General features: G+C 42.1%; 1 protein-coding gene across 3 annotated transcripts in view; it reads right to left on the reverse strand.

Annotated features, from left to right (window-relative positions):
* Positions 1 to 12,204: 12,204 nt before the first annotated feature.
* The window catches only part of SLC25A37 (solute carrier family 25 member 37), a 38,618-nt gene continuing 25,378 nt past the window's right edge, over positions 12,205 to 25,444 (reverse strand). Inside the window, exons 2-4 of one of the 3 annotated variants that reach the window (XM_054997134.1) lie at positions 23,504 to 23,732; positions 18,524 to 18,580; positions 12,205 to 17,671 (exon numbers count right to left, since the gene is read on the reverse strand). In XM_054997134.1, the coding sequence (XP_054853109.1) occupies positions 17,151 to 17,671; positions 18,524 to 18,580; positions 23,504 to 23,732 (807 nt within the window). In that variant the 3' untranslated portion in view covers positions 12,205 to 17,150. Of the gene's footprint in view, positions 17,672 to 18,523; positions 18,581 to 22,115; positions 23,417 to 23,503; positions 23,733 to 25,444 lie in introns of those variants that run through there. The other 2 variants (XM_054997135.1, XM_054997136.1) reach the window with 2 other exon arrangements.

The following is a 25,444-nucleotide window of genomic DNA, read 5'->3' on the forward strand; positions in this document are numbered from 1 at the left end:
GAACAGTGTAAAGCAAATTTCTAAAACAATAAAGTAGATTATGATTCATCTCAATACAGTGCTAACCAGCTGGAGATGACTACAGGAATTTGTTGTGGGTGGAAAGCAGAAGGCTTAGGTTTAGAATTTTAGACCTGCTCCTTTAAACAAAGTCATATTTACCCAACTGATGCTCAACTAAGATCCACTGACTACAGGATCCTATGATATGGCTATTACTAGGAAACTTATTCCAGGCACACTAAGTCAAGTAGTTTATTTTCTGCTAACTCCTCAGTACTTTAAGTACAAACTTCCTACAGATTGATAGATAAAATGCCAAAATAAATTATCGCCCTTGAAGGAGCTGTTATGGTCTAATGGACAAATGAAATGCATTTTTAAATAGAAATATATTTATCATTAATGGTTCCAAAGGAGTTATTGTTGACATTAGAGTAAATAAATGCTTTTTGTCAGGAGAGGATTGGGAGACCAAAATAGCCCTGGCGAAAATGCCAGCCTTTTCCTGGTGCCCCATCCCAATCACCTGACGGAGGGCCAAAGAGCTGGCCACATCGTAGTGTGGGGGAGGGAACAGGTAGCCCTCCAAGGCAGTTTCCTGGTGAAGCAAATTGCCAATCCATCTCGGCTTTTCATAATGTCTTTGCAAAATAAAAATCAAATGTATTTACTTTTAAAGGCTTTTGCACATATTTCAGCTACAGACTGCAAAATCTGCCAGGGGAAAAAAACCCCTAAGAGCAGGCACATCATTATTTGAGCAGTGGGGCCTCTCTGGAAGTGTGCTTACCATGTTCAAATGAACAATTTCCTCTGAAGAGTGAAGCTGGACTGGAAAACCAGTTCAGCAGCTTTGTAGCAGATACCAGATGAGTGCAGTACTAATTGGCTTCGTCCAGTACCTTCCATCTCCAGAGAAGTTTTGCAACTCTCTTGTTCTTTTTTATTTTTTTAAATAAATAAGTAAATAATAAGGTGATCAATTAAAATGTAAATGAATAAGATAAAGGATCAACATTTAACAGATTAGATTGAAGAATTTAAAATTTTGATCTATAAAAACATGCCATCTTGATTAGTTGCACAATTTTTTAAAATGTTTATATTTACTTTTTAATCTCATTGTTCTCCCACAGTGTGAACTCAATGGAACTTAAAGGTAAAGGTAGTCCTCTGTGCAAGCACCAAGTCATTACTGACCCATGGGGGGACATCGCATCACATTTTCTTGGCAGACTTTTTATGGGGTGGTTTGCCATTGCCTTCCCCAGTCATCTACGCTTTACCCCCAGGAAACTGAGTACTCATTTTACCGACCTCGGAAGGATGGAAGGCTGAGTCAACCATGAGCTGGCTACTTGAACCCAGCTTCTGCCAGGATCGAACTCAGGTCGTGAGCAGAGCTTGGGCTGCAGTACTGCTGATTACCACTCTGCACCACGGGGCTTACAAAATGAAAAAAAAAATTACATATATAATGTATAAAAATATAAATCACCTAAACAACGATCCATCCACCCCCAAAGACCATCATGAAGCAGCTAATGGGCCACAACATACCCAGACTTTAAATTATCTGCAAAAAGGAATAGAAAAATGTCCAGCCCAGATTTTACTCAGACAGGTTCAATTTCCTTCCTCTATTAAAAGGGGATAATAGATTGGAGGACTGGTCCATTGATGGCTACTAGCCATGAGGACTAAAGGAAACTTCCATATCCAGAAGCAGTAAAACTTTGAATACCAGTGCTAGAAGCAACATCGAGGGAAGACCTTAGCCTCCATGCCCTGTTTGTTGGCCATTCACAGCAACTGGTTGTCCACTGTGTGAACCTGGATCCTGGACTGGATTGACCACTGGCCTGATCCAGCAGAGCACTTCAGATTCAGAAGGTTCCTGGTTCAATCCCCATATCCAGAGACTCAAGAAGCAGGACTCTAGCAACTCTGGAAAGCTTCCTATGTAATTCAACCATCTTATTTAAAAATCAGGTCCTGTGGCCCAGGGATAGGTTAGGCTCTTTACATGCAGAAGGTCCTAAGCAAGCCCCTGCATCTACATTTTAACAGGTTTTGGACAGCAGGTTTTTTTAAAAAAAAGGTATTTAAGATGGTGATGTCTGTGACAAATATCGTGCTAGTACACTGACTAGTACATCCCCTGCTATGTGATAACAACAGTTATAAAATGCCATAATCATTTTAAAATCTTCTCACCCCCAAGATTGTCAGATAAAAAAGCTCTTACTGCATTCCCATACATCTCTCACCTTTTGAGAACTGCACACATATTTATGACAAAGGGGGAGGACGGGGGGAACAAAGGTTAAATATTTATTCATTGCTGAAAACTGAAATGAAAACTTGTTCCGGACATTTTATCAAGCGTACCTAACGTTTTATTGTTCTATCTTTTCTAGGTAAACACATCAATCAAGCAAACCAGTCTAACCTAGATCTCATGACATCAAAACCCCACAGCATCCTTTTGATTTGCTTCTATGCAAATGAGCATCAAAAGGCCTACCTGCACAATACTTATGGTTCCACCCCTTCACGTCCTCTTAGTTTAGAACAAGGTTAAGAAAAGGGAGGCAAGGATCCAGTTCCAGACACACGCAAGCCATTCCACATTACCAATTCAAGCTCCTGATAAATGTGATGTCCTTGGCCCTATCACCACTAAACACTTCCCCCCCACCCAAAAAACCCCACAGTTTTGGGAGGAAATTAAAAGCATAACAATAGTGGACTTGACTGAAGAATCTGAACCATTGCTAGCCAACACTTTTCACCCAGCAAAGTTAGGATCTCAGTAAGACCACATAAAAATAAAATAGGATGATTAACGCAGCAATACAATTACCAGATGAACAAAGCCAGATAGTTTTTGCTATAACAATAATAAACCCTCGAAATGGTCCTAAAAGAGCCATTCTTAACCGTCTCCCTCTCAAACCATTTAGATGTGCAGACTGTCTGAAAGACACTGGAGGGGGGATCTACCGACAGGGAAGGCGATCCTTCTCATATAGAAGTCCTGAGACATTTTAAAGGTAACCTGGAAATACACAGGTAGCCAGACCCAATGTATCTACATGACAAGAGTAGCTTTTTAAAAAATGTGCTTGGGGAGGAAAGAGTAACTGCTTCCCTCCTTTGCAATAAACCTGCCCCCCCCCCTCCAGCATTATAGGGAGCCAACTGCTATACTGTGCACAGTTTTGACTAGAGATGGGCACGAACAGCAATACGAACCAAAAAAAAGCCACAAACAGCCCAATCCACTGTTTGCGAGCAAGCTGTTCCTGAGGCCCCGTTCCCAGCGAACAGGTGTTTGTTCCAAGCCCTCTTCGTGGCATTCGTCAGCCATTCGTAAAGCCAGACAGTCTGGCGCCTCTCCTTTCCCCAGATCAAGTTCAGCTAAGTCCCAAGGGGGCCGTTCTGGCTCCCACAAACCTCTAACTACGAACATGCTCATGAACATGTCATGTCCGCCGATGTTCGTGAATCCCTGTTCATGGATGGCAACGAACAACAAACATCATGTTTGGGGTTTTTTTCCTATTCATGCCCATCTCTAGTTTTGACCTCCTCCACCATGTATCTGAATAAGCTGATCTGGACATAAGCTTTTTTACATCCCATTATCATTTACATCCCAATCTTCTTTTGGGAACAACTTATAATAAGCCTCTCAGGCAGGGACACAATTTCAGTTTTGGGGGAAGGGAAGATTACAAGGTTCTAATTCCCATCAATAGCCATATTCAAGCTTAAAATAAAACAGTATTTGTTTTCAAGCAACTGTGGCAGGCTATTCTGTAAAATAAACCTTACAATAATAAAAATGTAGGTGCTCCCAATGGATAATCACCTCCAGTACCCGCAAATCTCACAAACGTAGGGTGTATATTAAATGATACCATTTGTGTCCAGCAAGTTTGCTCCAAGATTCCCCCCCCCCCATTATAGGTCACTGGTCTTCAAGTGAGAAGGAAGATCTCTCACTGAACAAATCATACCTTGAGCTAAGGGCAGGGGGTCCAACCACCTTTATTTTTGTTTGTTTGGGTCTCTCTCTTAAAAGAACAGAGTTTCTTTAAGGATATAGTCTATAAAGCCCTGCACGAAGAGGGACACCTTCAAAACGCCTTTCTTCTATACAGCTATTAAAATATACGAGTCCTGCCTTCATTGACATAAATGGGCATATCCTATAAAGCATCTGAAAGGTGTTGAGGATTACAGTTTGAGATTTGATGCAAGTCTTGGGTCTGAAACTGAGGACTGCTAGTCGAGGTAAAATTCAATCTCTGCTGCTCCTTGTGTCATATCATAGCACTTCAGAATACCAGTAGAATATCAAGAGTTGGCTGTCACTTCTGTACTTCCTCCCCCTTTTATGTTGTATGTGGTTATAGCCACTGAATTCTGGAACTGCTGACAGGGGCTCTGTCTGTCCAAGATATATCTAAAGTACCTTTGGAGCTAAGGCAACAAAAGTGGTTGCCTGGTTTGCGTTTCTGATTGGGCCAATCTTGGCTCCCAAGCAGTCGCCCTCCCAAGCACTGGCCATTCTGAGAACTGCTTGGCAGTTAACAGTGTACCTTCAGAGCATTCTCTGGACCCAGCTTTCATGTTGTTAATTTCTGCTTACTTTCTCTTAGAAAACAGACTTACCCAGGAAAATCAATGACCACAGATATCTCACTCATCACCTACTGTGCATGAGAGCTCCAGCATGGTTGTGCAACCACCACAAATGTTAATTCCATTCTTCTAGCACTAGTCAAGCTTGTAGTCGTCATGAAAGATAATGCAGCCATGGTGAAGAAGTGCATGTTAAAGGCATTGTTGTACTTGTCGAAGTCACGTGAGCCACAGTTCCAGCAGATATAAGCATACAATTCCCTCCCTGTATTGAGGCATCAAGCACCATGGCATGCTCTACTTTGGACAGCAAGTGCTATGCAAAACATGGTGCAACAAACTGAGGAATTGCACTGGATCCCTTGTAAAGCACATGCAAGAGAATAATCTGATAGATTCAAAAGGCAGCTCCACTTGTGCTCTCATTTTATGCCCATGCTGAAAGGAACGATGGAATGGCAAGAAGAGGTCATTCAATGGTGGAGAGGATTCCTATTCAGCATAAGCAGTTTCAGAGTCTCTGGTTCCTCCTCTTCCTGGCTGCTTTGATACTGCTTACTGATCGTGCAAAACTCCCAGAACAATGTGCCTTCCTGGCGCGTTTTCCTGTCATAACTCCGGTTATTGCGGGAAATCGTGCCAGGAAGGCGCGTCATTCTGGGAGTTTTGCGCGATCGGGTAAGCAGTGTGAAAACAGCCCCTGTCATATGACAGTGTTGTCTTGTGACTCCCTGCCATGTTCTTGTAGCTCAGTGGTTCCCATGCTGCTGCCTGGGGTTAAAAGTTGGTCCTTGGTTTGGAAAAGTTACAGACCACTACTTTTGAAGGGTGGTATAAGAGTGTGATAGGTTTGAAACTGGTTTCAATTTGCAGTCTAGAGATGCCTTGATTATGATGATGTGAATAAATATACCACCAGCATTAGATCCCTTTTATCAATGGATGCCAGCTGTAGAAGCTCTTTGAAATATTAATGGCCACTCACAAAGCAGATATGAACCATTGATACAATAAGGCAATCTCTGCATTCCACTCTAGCATAGCTTACCTTTCAAGATATAGTTTAGTTTGAAGAAGATAACTTTATGGCTGGCATGCAAACCTAGTATTAGCATGTGATACTCAGTTATTATATTCTCTTTGAGTTACAGCTTACATTTAATCTTTATACATACAAATATATATCAACAGGAGATCTTCACATGAAGCATCCCTGCTGTGTACTCTTGGAATAGTTACAAAAACAGCATTAAGAGTCCAGCCAAACCTAACCTACTTAAGAATCAAAGCAGGAATCTACTAACAAAACCTAGTTACCTTATGGCAGTTGCTCAGATGTACTGTAGCCATTTTTTGCTCAATAACTGGCAGAGTCAAGCACTAAATGATTTTTTCCTGGACTGCATCAATCCATGATACACGAGAGAAAGAGGTTGAAGGCTTAAACGGTTCCTCACAAAGAATCTCCCTGCATAGAGAAAACAAGCAACGGCAACCTTTTCAAGCCTCCTCCAAGACACGCTAATTTTCTGACAAAGGAGTTTATTGCCTTAAAAGGAGCAAACATGCAACTTCTCCCCCTCCCCAAATTATAAGTGCTGCAATCTATTCAAAACTTTAGTATCTGATTTTTATATTAAATAACACGCTAAAAGGAAAGGGCAATTTCAAATAATCCATGGTCATATTCCTTGATAGATGCTCAATTAGCACACTAAACAGAAGACTAGGCTGAATCCCTCTCTTCAACATGTTCATTTTATATATGAAGGGAGTTTTATTTTGGAGGATCATTTAAACATGCAGAGCCTGTAGTTTTAAGTGATACAGATTAGGAATAATTTTTGCCAAACCTGTTTAGGATTGTATTATTCAGTCTAAAATGTATAATACATTCAGTGACAATGTAAATGTATAACATTAATAACACTGAACTCTTTAATAACGTTACAGGCATTATAGCAGATTAACTGTGGACATTAGTCATATTTCAAAAAATAGACATATTTAAAATATGTTGTATGTTATAATGTACTGGCCTGCTCACTCCCCCACTGTGAGGCAAATTTTCCCTCCCAAACTGACGAGGTTGTTTGCTGGGACTGGGAAGCCTCTGGTAGCATATATCTGGGTGTAACTTAGAATTCCTTTTGTCCCATGCTTAAAAATGTATATATATATACACGGCTTATAGTGGTAAGCGGCAGTACTGCAGCCCAAGCTCTGCTCATGACCCGAGTTCGATCCTGGCAGAAGCCAGGTTCCAGTCACCAGCTCAAGATTGACTCAGCCTTCCATCCTTCCAAGGTCGGTAAAATGAGAACCCAGTTTCCTGGGGGTAAAGTGTAGATGACTGGGAAAGCCAATGGCAAACCACCCGTAAAAAGTCTGCCAAGAAAACATCATGATGTGATGTCCCCCCTTGGGTCAGTAATGACTTGGTGCTTGCACAGGGAACTACCTTTACCTTTTAAAATATCCCAGCCCAGAATTAAGTAGGGGAAAAGCAGGTGCCCATGTCTTCTTTAAAATGAAATGGCACTCGAGGCTAAGTAAAGTTCAAAAAGAAAACAGCAGGTTTATTTGACAGGCAGTTTTGGTATGTAGGTAGGCAGGGAAAGGAAAGCTGAGGTAAATGTTGTTTGTTGAACAGAATACTTCACAGGCACAATAGCCTTCTTAAAGCTTAGTTTCAGTAGTTACAGATCTTAGAAGTGAAAGGTTGGTAGTTTCAGACTTTTACTTAAACAAAGTTCCTTCATAGATTTCACTTCACAGCTTAGGTGTTCTGATTTCAACACAACACTCGTTTCCTTTTACTCCAGATCTAGGGTACTCTACAGAGCCAAAAAACCCTTTCCAGACACTGGGCAGGAATTATTCTTCTACTAAAGACATAACCCTGTTCTCTTGGCTGAAAGGGAGTCTCCTTTTACTACCCACTTCCTCTGCCAACCACATGCTCCCAGGTCTACCTTGTCTGAGTAAAATTAGTGCTGGCTTCCCCACTTTAGTTCATCAAGTAAAAGCTTTTCATTAATATTAAGCAGTCTCAGTTAGGGCAAATTTTCTCTTTTCCCCTCACACAGAATCTCTGTCTGACCCTCCCTGGTCAGATTCCAAGTTTCGACTCTCTCCTGACAATCCTGTCAGTTCCAATTTGTTACCTTCTCACTGGCCAGTCACAGAGAGGGGGGAAGCAGCATGCCAATCATCCTCCCTTCAGGCAGTTGTTTTAACCCTTTACCTTCCATCTTCTGGATTTAGCATTTAAAACCCATTCCATCACATATGTCTACATACAACAGGAAATTTCATGGATTTTTTTCAGTCCTCTGATTTCCAATTTTTGACACTGGAGATACTAGAAAAACCTCTGAAGAAAAATGATTTTTCCAAAGTTTCTCTGGGCATCTGTGTCTATGAAAACCATAAATTTTAGTAGGGAATGCAGCTACAAAGCTATTGACAAGATAGGAAGGAAAATATCCTCCCAGTACCTAAAATAATTTAATGGTGACTAGTTTGTCTCCCCATGCAATTCAGTAAATTCAGCATATCTTCAAAACTGTCAATGGCCTGGTACTGGGGTATCTGGAGACCTGCCTGTTCCCAGTTTGTTCAAGACACCCTGCCCTGTTTCTCCCAGTTCTATAGGTGAGACGGGAAGGTATCGACATTCTTTTGGAACTCTGTCTCCTTTCTCCTAGTACTAACTATTCCATTTTAGGCACAAGTGAAAGCAGTTTTACTTATCTGGGCTTTTGGTATCTCAGCTTGCTTTTCTGCTGTTTCTAATCTTAAGAAGATCACTACTAGATCAGACCAAGGTCCATCTATAGCAGCACTCTGTTTCCCACCAAGTCCAATTGCAGGATGAACCAGTTGGCCAGACCCTAGAATAACTAGAAAGCAGGACATGGAGACTAAACACTACCCCATTCCTCCCCCCCTCCCCGCCCCCGCACACACACACAAGAACACTGCTCTAAACAGAGGTTCTACTTAGCTATTGGCCATGACTGGAAACATCCTCCATGAAATTGTCTGATGTCCTTTTTAAAGGCCTGGTCTGCCCTTACATCAGAATATGGTGTTAATGAGGTAGCAGAGCGCTGAAGTGATTACATCACTACAGAATGCTGGACAGAGATTTACATTAATTTTCTGAAATTGTCAAACCAGCACAAGTTTGTAGGGGACTACACTAGAACTTCATTATGGTTCCCCCCCCCCAAGATGTTTTTACTTTGGAAGGGAGGCATTAAAAATGTGACTCTCACACCTGCTGTTTGAAGTGGTGCAGCCCATGCTACTACCTTATGCTGCTGTAAGTGTACACCAGGTGTAAGCTAATGGCCATCTCATAGCAGTGAGTTCTACAACTTAATTACTGTGTGTGTGAGATTCTCTCTTTGTTCAGAGTTTGCCAACCATCAACTTCATTGGGAACAAATATTTATAATGACCGAAATAAAATGTTCTGTTTTCTCCATACCATGCACAATTTTAATCTTCATTGATTTTTGCTGTGCTGTTATCTAAGATTTTAGTGATATTTATTATGTTTTTAAAAAATCTTTTAAGTGGCACTAAAGAACCTGTTGGTTAATAGGTGGAGTATAAATATGTTAAGTAATTAAAATAAACCTGCTGGTTCATACCTTAGATATTACAGATGTTGGAATTTAAACACTATTCCAAAACAGATGATGGAATTTAAGTACTATTCCTGATGCAGTTAACACATTGCAGAAATGGAGGGAGAAAAAAAGATGGGAATTATGATCCAACAGAGCTTACAGAACATTTATCCAAGTGAAAATTGCAAAATGTTGGCAACCCTTTCACAGACATAGAAATTTTGTATTCAAACTAGTTTTAGGGGGGCGGGGAGGGAATCCTCGGCTTCCAATACAGAGTAAACCCAGAAAGAATGACTACACCCTGCCACCTTTTGGCAAAATGCAGTAACGTACATTCTTAATAAACAAAGCCAATTGCTACAGATATTGGAAAACCAGACTACAAGCTGCAAAAAGACCCGACACATGCAAAACATATTCTGAGTAATTATAGTCAGCCCTCAAAGTATCCAAAAATGAAGACGGGTTTGTATGGTAAAAGGTGCAATTTCCAGGCAAAGCTGATATGGTAATATTTGTTTCAACAGCATAACCTGAGCAATCAAAAAATAATGGTCCTGAGGCATACTCCCTCAAAAAGTTGGGTAGGTGATTTACAGGAACAGGATGGGCTTGAGCCACTGTACATATTATCTATTTGGTTTATTCAGGGTTTGGTAGACACAGAAAATGTTGCAAACTAGCAATGAAATCTCATGTCACTATTCTCATCCTAACAGAACTCCTGCTTTCCATCTCCCAGTTCATGGCATTTCGCTAGTATTTTCCATACATTTTCAAAACCCAAACTCTTGAAGGCTACCATTTCACTTTTTTAAAATATTTTTTAAAAAATTAAAGTTCTTTGAATGCTGAATTCCTTACCAGTAACAAATTCCGTGTCTCAGTGAATCATGCCATCTTCCACCTGACAATTTTCCATGTAGCTTTCATTTAGCTGAGAATACCTCAGCATGCCGACATGGTGGTTTCCCCTATATTTTCCTTGCCCCTACAGCTGCCATTTCCCTTCCATACCACAGGGAACTTAAGAAAAACCAGCAGTTGCTGCATCACTATAGGGTAGTAGTGTTATAACAATCCACTTCCAAGATATACTTGCTCAGCTGAATCCCCAGCTTCCATTTTTAAAGAACTCCCACCCCACCCCTTTTAGAGGCCAAGTTCCTTCTTTTTCTGAAGATGTAGGTTTGGGTAGCACCTCAAAAACAGCTTGCGTCACTGGGTAAGGTGACGCTCGCAACCACCGCATTAAGAGGTATATGAATTTTGGCAACTGTTTGAAAATGCAATCTCCCTTTTCAGCCCCATCACATTCGGTTCTCAAGATCATTTCACTGAGTACTGTCTGTCCTCTGGGGTGGCTATACAAACATGAAGATTAGCCCTCAAACATGATGGATTGCTCAACTGGCCTTGCTGTGTTTACTGCACATCTGAAGACATGCACCTCCTCTTCACATTACAGCGAACATTTGGTTGGATATAATGCTCTGCACATGGTGGAGTCTTCCGAGAGTGGGTCTGCCACTGGTGTGATAAGAGGATGTGGTGGTCAAATGGAAATCTTTTTCTGTGTGAAGTGGGCCACAGAGAAAATAACCAGTGATCAACTATGTACAGGTGTATACCGCAACCAGGGAACAAATGTGACAGTTGGATAGGGAAAGGAGAGAAATAAAAACAGGCTAAAACCCGACGTGCATATGGACACTCTATATCCAGAGGATAACACCCAACATGATGGGAATTCGCATAATGACAAGTCCATGGGCACTCATTCTCCTTCAGTTGTTGTTGCCTTCTTGAGTATATAGGGCAACAAGCCATACTTGAGCATTCCAACTCCCTGGAGAGTAGCCGTCTTCCTCCTCTCTACTCCCAGGTCTTGTGCAATGCACATCTCTCTTCCATCTTTGGGTAAACACTCTCTCTCACAAAGTGCACGATCTAGCAACTGTCTCTCACCCTGTGCTTGACTTGCCGCCTGTCAGTGCACCTCCAGTAGATTCCATGTGGCCCTCTCACCGCTACGGGCGATAGACTTTTGGCCATCACACATCTCTCTGGTACCATCTTCCCACACCACTAGATGACTTCAAATCTGGTGGCATGCCTTCTTTCTCGTTAATCCGATTGGACAGCACTTTCCCTCATAACAACTGGGAAACATCTGGTTAGCACCAGGGCTGAGCAGCCTCACCAGCGTGTCAGTTTGGTGTAGTGATTATGAGCGCGGGACTCTAATCTGGAGAACCGGGTTTGATTCCCCACTCCTCCACTTGAAGCCAGCTGAGTGACCTTGGGTTAGTCACAGCTCTCTCAGAGTTCTCTCAGCCCCACCCACCTCACAGGGTGTTTTGTTGTGGAGATAATAATAGCATACTTTGTAAACCGCTCTGAGTGGGCGTTAAGTTGTCCTGAAGGGCAGTATATAAATCGAATCTTATTATTATTAAATGAACTTTATCATTTCTTGATGCTTTGTTCCTCGCATGCCAGACCCTGAGAGAGAACAGCTGTGGCACCCCTCCCCCCACTTTCCTTGGAACTACTTAAAGAGCAGAAGGCAAGAGAGCTAATTCAATCCAAGGAACTCTTCCAGCAATTCCTAATACAAACTAATAGCCTGGGACTGTACTGCCTATTGTTTTGTCTACCAAATATTAAAACCGGATGTCTCAGCAGAAAGGCAAATGATGTCATCATTTATAAGCCATTTATAACCCACCTTTCTCACTGGACTACAATAAACGTAAGAAGCAACAGTAATGCATCCATATCTGGAAGTCAAGTGAAACATCTCCAGAGCTGGAGAATTATCCCCTAAGCTACCATTACCCCCACCTTTTCTGCCTCCCAAAATCATTTCTATCGCAAGTGATAAAAACACACCATAAGATTCTGGCAAACAGATCACCTTTTATTTCATAAGCTCCAGTGTTTTAACTGTAGCAGCATTTCAGAAATTCGCCTTTCTGCCAAACATTCTTTGAAGTTTACATTGGTAAATTCATAAAAAGGCAATTTTAAAAACAGCAAACTTAAAAAAAATCCTGATCCAAAAAAAAATGTGCGTTTGCAGCAGACAAAGCAGCCATGCATGTGCTTCCATCTAAGTGTGTTTCCCCCCGCAAAGGACCTTTCAAGTACATTTTATTAAATGGTCTGTTTTCATGTCTTAGCAAAGAATTCCCAGCCAAGACAAGGCGCACCTTGACATGGCTTTAGAAGGTGTGCTTCGAACTGACAATCTAGGAGTTATACATTAATAAGTATCCATTAGAAAGAAACAGAAGTGTCACATATGCAGAGTTAAACTGCAATAATCCACTTTGGACTACTAGAATTCCTCTCCAGGTGCTTCATTAAAAAAATACTAAGAAATCACTAAGATGACAAAAGATCCCAAGATCTAGAAAACAAATCACATTTCCAACCTGGCACATTGTGGGTAAGTATTTCAGGAGACTAAAGGCCTGTTACACTATTTCCTTGCAGAGGCCTGATTCGGACTAGGATGGCAGTGCACGGAGAGGAGGGGTTTAAGAACCAGCACCATTTTCCAGACCTGAAAACTATGAGAAATGTTAGAGAAACTTTTGTATACTGATGGAAGTTTGCCCCAACAGGACAGTGACTCCCTAGGGCTTTTTCAGAACAAGCTATCAGAACAAAAGAGGTTTAAGCCCCTTCCCCACATTCCCAATCTGAACCGAGCCCCCATATGCCTGCAAACTAAATTTCAATAGACTCCCAGCTCACATCTGGTTCAAGAGGACCCAGGGTAGGTAGACCTCTATACAGTGTCGTGCAGTTAAGGCCCCAATTTCTATTCAGCTTCCCATTCTCAGGACCACAGTAGCAGACCCATCTTCAAATGTAGGTCTGTCCCAGGAAAGTGTAAAAACAGCAGTGCGATTTAAATACAAAAGTAGTACATGGGTGAGGATGCTGATTCATCCCTTACCCACCCAACCAGATGAACTTCCAGGATCAAATTCTAATTAAGGAAAAACCACCAAAATAGAGACTGCCAGGTAGTAAAGGGAAGGAAATGGTGAAAATTTTGAATCCCTCGCTCCTTTTTGTGCTGTGTTCTTTTACCAATTTGCAATATTTTCTTTTATGGGACACACATTCCAATCATGAATTAAGTCACTAGCACTTTTTTTTTTAAAGCACTGGGAAACTTTCCGCTCAACTCTAACAAAAGCGCTTTCAATTGCTCACTTTGCAGATGATTTTGGCAGTATGTGTCACAGATCTGTCAGTGTCACGTGACATTCAGCCCTCAGAAGTACTAGACAGAGGTCTTTCAACTGAACAGTTCTGTCCAGCTGCTTTCAGCCAATTTTTGAACTTCTAGTACAATTGTTAGTGCAAGCAACACAGCATAAGGCAATGTCTGCAGATCACCAACACTTACCAGTCTCTTATGGACTTGCACACACATTCGAGGGATTAAACACTTTGACAGCTTGCATCCCAAACAACCAACCTTATGCACTGTTCATGAATCTTATCACCAATGCAAATAAAACCCAGTCTAGCATATAAACTGGCAACAGGAAGATTTTCTGTACAGATTTTTGCATGGGCCTTTTCCCAACCATATAGAAGGCAACTTCATACATGCTAAAACATGTTGTGATTAATAACATAGTACACAATAGCTGCAGTTCCTTACACCATGTACTTCACATGAAGCAGCACTGGGACTTGGGTTGAATGCCAAAGAACCACATAACCAGCTCTGTGCAATGAAGGCAATTTAGGGTTTACATCTGTTCAAGAGCATCTTCCTCCGGTCCCATGCCACTTGGCAAATTGCTACAGAAACTGGTAAGACTTTGAAAAGCAGGTTATGATAAAGCCTCAAGACCACCTGTTCAAAGGCAGACAAAAGGTCTGCTGGGTATGGTCAAGCTCTTGGGCTTTCAAAAACAAAAAACTCCTCACACATGGAAGACTTAGCATGTTAGGGTGATACTCCCTGATGTGCAAGGGTTTTTTTTTAATGTACAAGAATTTTAGTATGTTTCTTGATGGCTAGTTTGTCTATAAAAACAGGCACAAATTCAGTCCTCAAAGCAAGGTATATTTTGAAAACACAAATTCTTGCCTGGATCTTCAGACACATCTTTCTGCCTAGACCCTTTGAAAAGTTACAATACCAAGATCGGCTGGATCTAAAGAGACTGAAAAGTAAATCCCATTTGTCAATTTAATGTCTATTTTAAATTCAATAAAGATGAGGCAGCAGGCCCCAATACACAGACATTCAGATCTCACAGTCATTTCATTTGTGCAGCCAAATGAAATTTCAAAGGCAGGATACTTTGGTAACCCTGTTTATAACCTCACATGGCAACAATTGCTCGTTTAAAAAATCATTCAAGGCCAAGGAATTGTGCGAATGCTAGAGTTCTTTGCTTATAGACTGTATTCTGCATTTACAGGCTGGTGCTCAATGCCAAAGGCAGTATGTCAGAAAATAAATACCTTGCAGAAGAATCTCTGCAGCTAGACTCATGTAGTACCCAGCATAAATAAAATCCTTCAGTTGCATGAAAGCCATTCACTTAAAAAAAACACCATTTTGCCTTAATTTTAGTGCTTGGCAACAATAACCTTTCTGTTCCGTATCTATCTGCTGAAAAAATCAGAAAAAGATATGATAAAATCAGTTAACAATTCAAGTGATACCTTGCAAATTCAAAAATGTCTTTGGAGAGGAGGTGTTGTAAGACTCATGTAAGGAACAGACCTTTCTTTGGACTCGTGTGTGCACACACACCCCTGGAAAACAATTTTGCCAACTGTACACAATCTAAAAATAAAAGATGCAAGTGAGGGGATGGGGGGGGGGAACTGCCTGGTGTACTTTATGAACAAGTTATTAATGGCAAACAGTTTGCAGGTATAATAGTGCTTGCCTGCTTGGCGATAGCAAATTACTCTTTCAGAGTAGAACTCGTCAACGTGGATGTGGAAGCAATAGGTCAATTCATTTTACAATCTCATTAGTGTTAGGATGACTCCAGACAACATTTCCCTTTGTCAATTTAGGATTTTTAGATTAGCAGTAGCCTCAGGGCAGAATTATGTTTTACTCAACCAGTCTTTTTTCTCCCTTAACACAGGATTTCTCTGTAAAGACACCCCTGCCCCCGATCTGTACTGGACTGCTCACCCAATGTTGTTATTACACCATCCATGTCCATCCATAAGCAGCAATCAAGGATGCAGAACTAGGGACTAAACTAGATTTGGTGTCATGATATCACAGTATGGAAAAGTGAACCTACATGGCGGGGGGGGGGGGCACATAATAGCAGGAGTCCTGTATCAGATGCAACCTGAAGCAAACACATTTTGAAAAACAGCACGCTGCAATTTCTCCCACATACATTTGTTTGGTTTAATTCCAGGACTTGCATACATTATCACTCTAGATTTTCATTTTCCTGAAGAATGGGAAATTAGCAAAAAGAGGAGGGGGGCCATGGAAGCATCCAGACCCAATCCCTGCTTGAAGAAAAACATGCATACATACACAGGGTGGAGAGGAAACTGCACTCTAAGTTGATCAGTCCTTCCACGGGACACCACGCAAAGCATAAGGTTTCACAGCAAAGCTATCACACAAGAACTAAAACCCCTTCAACACACCTTCATTTATACAGGTCAGATGGCTAACAGCAAATAGTGCAGACTTTGGGCTTGGAACAGCATTTAATTTTATTTCCTCCTGTTTAAGGCTTCTGTTTCCCAAGGCATGACTGCTGCATTGCTTTGCAGCTAACAGCTGCCTTGCCTGGTCAGTCGATTTTAAAACACACGCGCGCACTCACACACACACACTAAGCAATTCAATTTGAGCTTTCTTCAGAAATGTAAACTGATACCCCGTTCCTGCAAGCACTTGCCAGTCAGTGTTAATTTATACGCACTAGTGCAACGGACCTCTTTGCGCATGCAAGTGAGGCAGGCCTAGGGGCTTAATGAGAAGGAATAAATTAAAAGCCACAGAACCTGCTAAAGAAACAGAGACTTGTTTTTAATGTACCCTTAAGTGTTTTCCTAAAAAAATATGCTTGGAATAATAAGTAGTTCTCTGCTCTGACACGGTAACAGCTGGAAGAGATTTCGAAAAGTGGCTGCTGCTCTTGACACAATTGTAGGAATGAGGTTTTCAGGGTCTTGGTAGCATCAAGATCTCTTAAAGCTGGATGTTATGATTGCGCAACTAAGCACTTTGTGGGATGGAGAACTTCACTGCCACCACCAATACTGAGCTAAAAACCTTGTTCAGAAAAAACAAGCAATGGTGCTACTGATTATGGAAAAATAATCACTTAAAAAACCCTCCATCGTCATCAGCCGCCACATTTCGCAGGTCACCCAGCTAACTACATAGAAAAATAAAGGATAAATATTATCCATCTATTTATATTACACAATTTCTCTATATAAAACTTTGTTCAATTAAAGGCTTTATAATCTTTGTGTGTGTGTGTTTTTTTAAGCAATCCCCCAGAAATCTCTCTCTGGGCACTCAAAAGCATTCCAGTGAAAAAACAACTCTGTATCACAGTTTATCAACTGAAATAAAATTATAAATACTTGTGTTATTTTTTTTAAAATTGTCCTTATACAATTTGGTTTAGCCAAAAAGCCGGGGGGGGGGGGGAGGAGAGAGAAAATGAACTTCCGTAACATCTAAGACAGAACTCAGCGATGAATCTACCAGAAACCTCCTCAATTGACAAGCAGGGCCTGGAGAATCTGCACGCAACATGTCCGTCTTGGCAGTTCTGGGCCAATGCCACAGTGTCAGCTTTGTCAACATGGTGTTTTTTTGTTTGCCTCACGCTTTGTAAGGAAGTACTTGAAGAATTCATACACAGACCAGGCAATGGCAGTCGAAGGAATCTGGTATATCACTCGTGCTTGAACCCCCTTAAAATACCCAGCAACACCTCCCAGTTGGTAAACTGTTCTGAACGCATTGGCCATTCCTGAAAGGTGTCCACTGATGTTCACAGAACTCAAGGCCACGTTTTCCTGAGTGTTGAGGAGAGTCTTGCACACATCCAGAGGAGTTGTGGCTGCTGCGGCAACAGCTCCAGCAACAGCCCCTGAGACAATGTGCGTGTGAGGGTTATACTGCCGCCGGGGGTTGATCTGCTCCTGCATGAACTCATAGGTGATGAAGTGGATGGCTTGGAACGGGATGTTCATGGTGAGCTGGGTGGTGTAGCTACGGTAGAAGGCCCCCAACCCCTCAGTCCTTTTCACTGTCCTGATGCACTCCAAGACGGTCTTGTATGGAGAGTTGTACATCTGCATACGCTGCTTCACCACTGGTCAAAGGGGCAGGTGGTCACAAAAAGAAGTTGGGCCGGTCCCAAGCCAGGTCAGCAGATAAAGTAAAAAAACATAACAGAAGCCAAGTTAGTTTCAAGTCACAAGCTGCATTCAGGCATCAGAACAAACTTTTGTCAACTTACAGCCGGCATGATCAGAGTTTGTTTGCAAACGTCACATGCTCCCTCTGCCTCACCCTTAGGTGCAGAGAATGATCAACCGTTTCCTGGTTTGGGAAGCCTCAAATCCCCATTTGTCAAGGCATACCATGGAGGAAGCAAACTCCAGTTTGCCCAGGCATGTGCATTCAGATGTCATAATAAATTAATTTAATGCTTCTGAAACCAGAAAGCTGTCAATCATGCTCCATGCTTGATGAAGGAAGAGTGCCGGCACAGCAAACAAACTGTGTTCGTGACCAACTTAACCTCTGCACTTGCAGCAAGAAAAGAATGTTGAAACTGACTGCAACAGGGAAAGGAAGATCAGGGAAATTTTTCAGTTGTTTAATCTCTTGGAACAGCAGGATTTGAGTCCAGATTTTCAAGGTATAAGTTTTTGAGAGGCAAAGCTACCTGCTTCAGAACAAACTGCCATTTTTTAAAAAAGCAAATTTTGGAGCTTGTAAAGTCAGGAAGACTTGAGTGGCCATTGCCCTCTAAGCCCAAAGACTCTTCTCTCACTCCCTCAATTCCTGCAATACAGGAAGGTTACAGGTCCAACTCACAATTAGGTTCTCCAGGAGTTAACATATTTGAACACGAAGGAGCTACCCAGATGATTCTTACACAGCTACTGCCCTTTCCTCTGTTCAACCCCACTGGACTATCCGTACCCAACAGTGTTACCTTCAGCTGGATTCATAACAGCATCATGTAGGAGGGTGGCCATGCTCCCTGCTATTCCTGAAAGACAGACAGAGAGTCCCTTTTCACAATGAACTCAGTGATCAACTGGTCCTCAGCCTGACTTTGGAGTGCGAAATTCTAAATGAAAAATCCTTGTTTGCGCAGCCCATAGCGTACTAAGAGTGAAAAAAACACCGTTCTTAAGTCATATGTTCCAAATACAAGACAGTTCACCCTGTGCCACTTCATTCAGCCAATCTTTTACGAGACTACTTATTTTTATTTTGCTTCATTTATACCCCATCTTTCTTCCCAATGGGGATCAAAAAAAGTCTTACATTGTTCTCCCCTTTTCCATTTTATCCTCACAACAACCTTGTAAAGCAGGTCATACTGAGAGTGTGGGACTGACCAAAGGCCACCCAGCAAGCTTCCACAGCTGAGTGGGGATTCGAACCTGGGTCTCCCAGATCCTAGTCCAGCACTCTAACTACTACACCACACTGGCTCTCTTCACAGAGCGCTGAATAGCCTCCTTTCCCCACTTCTCTGGTGGTTCAGTCTATGGCTCTTTTCAGACATTAAATACTAACAGAGTTTGTTTGTGACTAACGCAAAGGTGGGTTTTTTTTAGGGTTCAAGCACTTCCTCCTTACACACGCAGTACCACAACCGAAGACTTCCCACATCAGGCAAGTCTGTAATTTAACTCACAAAGGTCAACTCTAATCAAGAAATTCTAGCTACTGGGAACAAAACAAACCTCAGTTCATAATAGTGCTCATATTCAGAGGTCACAACCAATAGGAGTTTGAAGAAATCTTAAGCTAGGAAGGAGTACATGAGGAGTACATGAGACAGGCTAGGTTTATGAGCCTCAGTAACTAATTCGTGTTTGCTCATGACATCTGAATACAGCCTGAGCCTACACAATTGGTCTTTGAGGTATCCCTGCAGAAGCATACTTGTGAAACAAGGAAAGCAACCTTCTCAAAAGCTGTTAGGCAGAAGGAATCAAACTTCCTTGGACAAACTTCTTCTGAGCTAAAATGAGCAAAGTTTTAAGTTGCACTGAAGCTCCGTGTCAGATGTTCCTACTGTCATGCTTGGAGAGGCAGAGTGCACAAATTTGCAAGCAGATGGCTCAGTCTCCTAATATCTCCAGATCTCAAGTCTGTGGAAGTCCTTCAAGAGCCACTATCAGAACAAATGAAACTGGACTAGCAAAGACTAATGATCTTACTCAGGATAAAGCTGCTTTGTATGTTTCATCATTACCTACAAATGCATAATACCACAGATTATCAGACAGCAAACCTGGGTTTTCCCACCAACAGTACACTCAAAACAGGAAACTGCAGTCAATTCCTGGCTCTTTAACAAGCATCTCATTCAGAATACAATGAAAACAAACATGAGGCTCACAGTCCCACTCCACACCTAGCGCCGTTTTGCAGCAAAAACTATTGCACGCCAACAAGTATTAACTTGTGACAGCACAAATTTATTCAGAGGCCAAACCACCAAATGCCTTTTTCATCCAACACTGCCCTCCACAGCAGGGTATTAATGGAAACCTAAGAAGAGTGACTTCAGCATTTCACCTATTCAAACAAAAAACAAAAAAGGCATCCGTCCTCATTCAAATATTTAAATCATGGTGGACACAGAATGAAAGGCAAGCTCCAAGCAAAGTAACATGACCACTACTGACACGAAATTGTTTACTCCTTTGTCCCAGAAATGCTTTCCATCCCAACTTGGTACATCAACTGGAAAGAGGGGGAGAACAATTTTAACCCCATGCTGGAAGAAGGACTCCTGTCATTGTTAGGGTTCAAAACAAATGAAATCATGAGAGACCCATAAATGCTAATAGTCACAGAGGAGAAGAGGGTAGGGGGGTGTTTACGCCCCTCCCCAGGTACAGGGTTATTGATCATAGTTAATCACTCTCTCATGCTAAAGATCGCTCTAAAAAGAGATCAGATGAGATTTCCCAGTCTCGTCTGCTTTGGCCCTTAAACAACTGTGCAACTATCCTCTAAAGAGATGCATCCTTAAATATATAATGAGACAGAATTCTGCAAGGTCAGTCACACACCTTGTCGTAAGGATTTCATGCATGTAAACTAAACTAACCAACAAACAACTGAAAAAAAAATCTATCCACTCTAATCCCATCCTTTCTCCTAGGAGCTCGGGCTCTCCCCTCCTTCACCACATAATCACAACGAGGCAGGTGAGTTTGGGACAGGTTGGCCCAAGGTCCCCCACTGAGCCTCTTGGCTGAGTGGGGATTTGGATTGGGGACTCCCCAGTCCTAAGTTAACACTTGAACCACTACCCCATACTGACTCTCTACTGAAATGAGACTCAAGTACCTTTGGGAACAAATCCCAATCACATGATGTGTTCCTTACTAAAAGCACAAGGAACACATTGTTCAAATGGGATCTACTCAACACTTGGGGCTGTGCCCATGCACCATCATGTGGTGAAAAGTTGAGGATTTCTTAGACGTGGTTCGCACATGAAGGAGACTAAGGTGGTAGAATGGACTATAGTAACGCAGGACAGTGGTGATAGGTTTAATCTTTCAATGTTCCTTAGCTTTATAGAAAAAATTAAAAGCTCCATGCAGATAGAAGAGTAGCACGTTAAAGACAAAGGTTCTCTCCCTTACCATTGCTTTCCAAGCTAGCTTTCTACTTGCAGGGAATTTTTAATCAAAGGGGAACATTTCAAAATACAATCCTCCACCTGCAGCCTGAAGTGGTGCAGTCCATTCTATCACTTAATTCCCACCCCTCTCTCCTGCATTAACCTGGCCTAACTGCAAGCCACAAACCCTTCCCTGACCCTGCCGCAGAAGGATTCCAGCTACTTGCTCGGCATGCAAATAGTCCCAATTTCAATCACCAATATCTCCAGTTGAAAAAGATCTTGGGGGTTGCAGAAAAGGTCTCTACGCGTTCCATTCCTATATGAAAATTATTGTTCTTCCTCCCTGCACTTGCACACAGTTGAAAAGTAATTAAGCTCCTTGAGAGAAGAACCCTGCTACACAGAGTAGCTGCATAATACAATGGGTTGGATCTTGCAATCAGTCCGCAGAAAGCACTGCTGGTCACCAATCTTCCTGGTTTTCCCCCGACCCCAGAAGTTTCCAACTCTGGGAAAGTTTATTTCCAGGGTTGTGGGACCCCCATGGTCAAACTGCCACATGGGTTGGGAAAGCTACAGTGGGGAAAGGGGTCAAATCATTTCTTCCTGCCTCCACTGTGCAAGAGGAAAAGGGAAAGATTTTGCCCTTCTCCCTCCCCACTGCATTTTCCCAACCCATGCAGCTATTACTCTGATTACCATGAAATCAGAAAAGACTACTAAACCAGGGGAAAGCTGGGAAGATCAGTGGATCTTTGCGTGGCCTTCAAACTGGACCCAACTCAATGTGGTACATGGTTTAATCGTTGAGGCCTTGAAGCCCAAGTCAGGCACTGCAAGAATTCCAATACATATTGCAGTACTGATAGCACATTACATACAGCGCATGTCATTCACACACTGAAAAGGGTGCAAAGCAACCTACCAGATGGATACTACCTTCATTGCCCATGTGAATGCTCATTCAAATCTGCTTTCAACATTTTTCTTCAGACATCTGTTTACACAAAGCATCACTTTGCAGAAGTCACAACAAACTGGAACTCTACTCAAGGCTTCTCATTCTAGGAAGCTTTCAAGCATACTTGATGTGTGAGGGAGGTGCAAGCACAGCAAGCGTTGTTTGTGTCACTCACAGAAATATTTGCCTCTGTTGTGATGCCTCCAACACAATCTTGCTGTAGTTATGGCTTAGATCAGAGTTACTGCTTAGACCAAAGAGGTGCATGGTGAACAGCCTGTAGCAGCCTTAAGGAAACATTCAGCCCATAGCAAATTCTAGGCACATCCAACTGTGATGCAAGGGCAGTAAGAAACCACCTGCACACAGAGAAAACAGCCTACATACAGTTTCTGTCTTGAATGATCAGCAAGGGCTGGCATTTTCTCATGGCTGCCACAGATCCAGTTGATGGAGTACCACTTGCACGATATGTAAGACATGCACACTGTGTTTGTTACATATTTCTGCACATTAAACAATACTATATATATATATATATGTCACCATTCAAAAAGCCAGCACAATGCTACATACAACAAAATATTTGCATTCTTGCATCTAGTCTAACTTTTTAAAGCATTTCAGTCACAGGCTATTTCAATTACATTTACCATTACCAAACTTTTAGGCACAAAATTCAGGAATTGCCAAGTTGGATATTGCAATGGAGACTGTCAAGGTTCACCAGCAGAGGTTAATATCAACATGGACCCCAAACAGAACCTCTGTGTATAGAGACAATATGAATATCAGGTGATGGGACATAAGCAAGGAAAGGCTTGTTAAAGTTTCATAGGCATCTGACCGCCTGGCGCTGGAAACAAGCCACTGAATTAGATAAACTTTTGTTCTGATTTTAAAAGACTGGTCTCGTATTCTCAAAGCTGCGACAGCCGAATTTACTAAGATTTAGAAATAATTTCAGTTCAATAGATTTCAAAAGCAAAAGGCTAAACCTAAGAACCCGTTCTCTTGGAGATCTCATTGTGCTGGGCTTGTTTGATTGGAACACTCTTGCTGAAGTATCTCCTTCCCAGTAACCCCAACTCAAACGTTACTTATGGTCAAATGCTTTGCAATATCTAACTTTTAGGAGGATCTTTAACACTACGTATCTTCCGCATTCTTCAGACACGAGCATCTAAACACTGCAGGCGCCTGTGGGAAAGAGAAGCCTAGGTTGCCAAGGGTAGTCTTTTTCCCAGAGTCTGTTCCTTAGAAGCAGAAATGCAGATTGAAGATGTCAGACCATAAGAAAAGTACGCAGCGAGCAAAGGGCAGGGATTGCAACCAGGGTGCTGTCAATATACCGTTGGCCAGGTGGCTGTTCCCTCCATCATGAATAATGTCACTTAAAGTCCTTTTCATTTTTTCATAACTGGCAAAGTACAGTGCATGGGCAGGGCCTGCTCCCAGCATGGTGACATTGATCCCTCGTAACGGCCTCCAGAAGCCTTCAGTGCGGACGATCTTCTTCAAGGCTTCAAACACGCCGCTGTACTGGGCTTTGGGATCCGGCTGCAAACTCTGCATCCTTGTCTGTAACAAAGAGAGGAAGGAGGCATTAAGGACAAGTGCTCTCATTCATCACTTCTGCCCCACAGTCAAACGCCATTGATGGGGTGGGTCTGGGGAGGAACAGAACAAACTCTCATGATTGAACTGGGACATCCACAAGCAAAGCACATGCTCTATCACTAGTCTATGATCTCTCCTTGATATGTAAAACAAGTGGGATATAGTAGTTAAGCGTGCCAGACTAGGGTGACCAAGGCTCAGATCCTCAACACAGCTATGAAACTCACTTGGTGACTTTGGGCAAGTCATATTTCTCAGACGTATCTATCCTAAGCAGATGGTTGTGAAGATAAAATGGCACACCCACCCCTAGTTCCATGCAGGAAGGATAGGATTAAAAAAAGAGATAGAGATGACTATAAAATGGCCTTATACAACGTACACAAATTCACCATTAATGCCCATTTTACAGATTGCAAGCTCGTTGACCCAAGGCCATGCAAGGAGTCCATGTCTGGAGCACCTGAAACTCAGTCCAAGGAAACTTTTGACTCTTTATGCATAAACTACATTGGCTCTCAAGAATTTAGATCATTTTGAATTTTAAACTGGCAGGTAGCAGTGCAGCTGTCTCCTTCATGGCTCTCATTGGGTGGAGTCCCCAACATGCACTTCATGAGCAAAGGCAGCAGAGGGTGCTACAAGTCAGCCAAATCACAGGTATAGTCTCTTGCACCACGATCCAATAAAGTTGATTTCTAAGGTGCTACTGGACCCAAATCTTACTCACCGAAGAGTGGTTTTCTGGTCTCAGGACCAGCAAAGGTTACAAGACACGGCTCAGTCAAATTACTAAGACTCCACAGACCTAAAAACTGCCAGATTCTTCTACACAATCGAAAGAAGGTACGGAGAAAAGCAGAAATCCTTCTGCATATGCATGTATCCTAGCAAGCATAGAAGTGTATTAAGAGGGAAACAGCCGAACATTCCATCCTAAACACCCATCGTAAGCCTCATCTTTCAATAAGAATCCCTCTTCATTTTTCTTGGGAGGAAAAATCCCTATTCCTGAACCTACATGTCTGAAGGGAAGCCTTCTGAAGATTTAAATCAAAACAGAGATGAGATATTACACACTAGGGCTAAACAAAAATGAAGGGTCAACATCAACAAGTCATTGTGTCTTCACAGCTTATATTCCAGGGTTCCAAAAAAGGATCACATCTGAATTCTGTAACAAAAGTACACCACAAATCACCAATGAAGACAAAATTTACTCAGAAGCAGAGCCTTCTTGGGTGCAGCCCAAGTTGTCAAATGCTCTGCCCCCCCAAGGAAGGTCTGCATGGCTCCATCCCAGTTATCTTTTCCAAATGTAGACTGAAACTTCTTTTTTCAGTACACCTTCAAAGATCAGGAGTCTTATTTCAATGCTTTTCTGTTAAAGGTGATATTTTAATTTGTGGGTTATTGCTTTGACTGGCACCTACATTTAATGGATCTCTTGATAGTGACTAAGCGGTGAGAACTAATTTCTCTGCCTGAGACCTGCTGCCAACGAGGAGACAACAAACAGGGCACGGTAACCAGAGGCATCTCTATTTCCTGCTCCCCTCTATTTCCACTTTCCCTTCCTTGGCAGCTCTCTTAGCCTCTCTCCCTTTCCTGCTTCCTTCTCTCCTTCCCACACACCAGCCAACTTATCTTCATCTGCCCCCACATGTCTTCAG

This window comes from Eublepharis macularius, chromosome 14 (assembly GCF_028583425.1).
Source record: "Eublepharis macularius isolate TG4126 chromosome 14, MPM_Emac_v1.0, whole genome shotgun sequence".
Classification (NCBI taxonomy): Eukaryota; Metazoa; Chordata; class Lepidosauria; order Squamata; family Eublepharidae; genus Eublepharis; species Eublepharis macularius.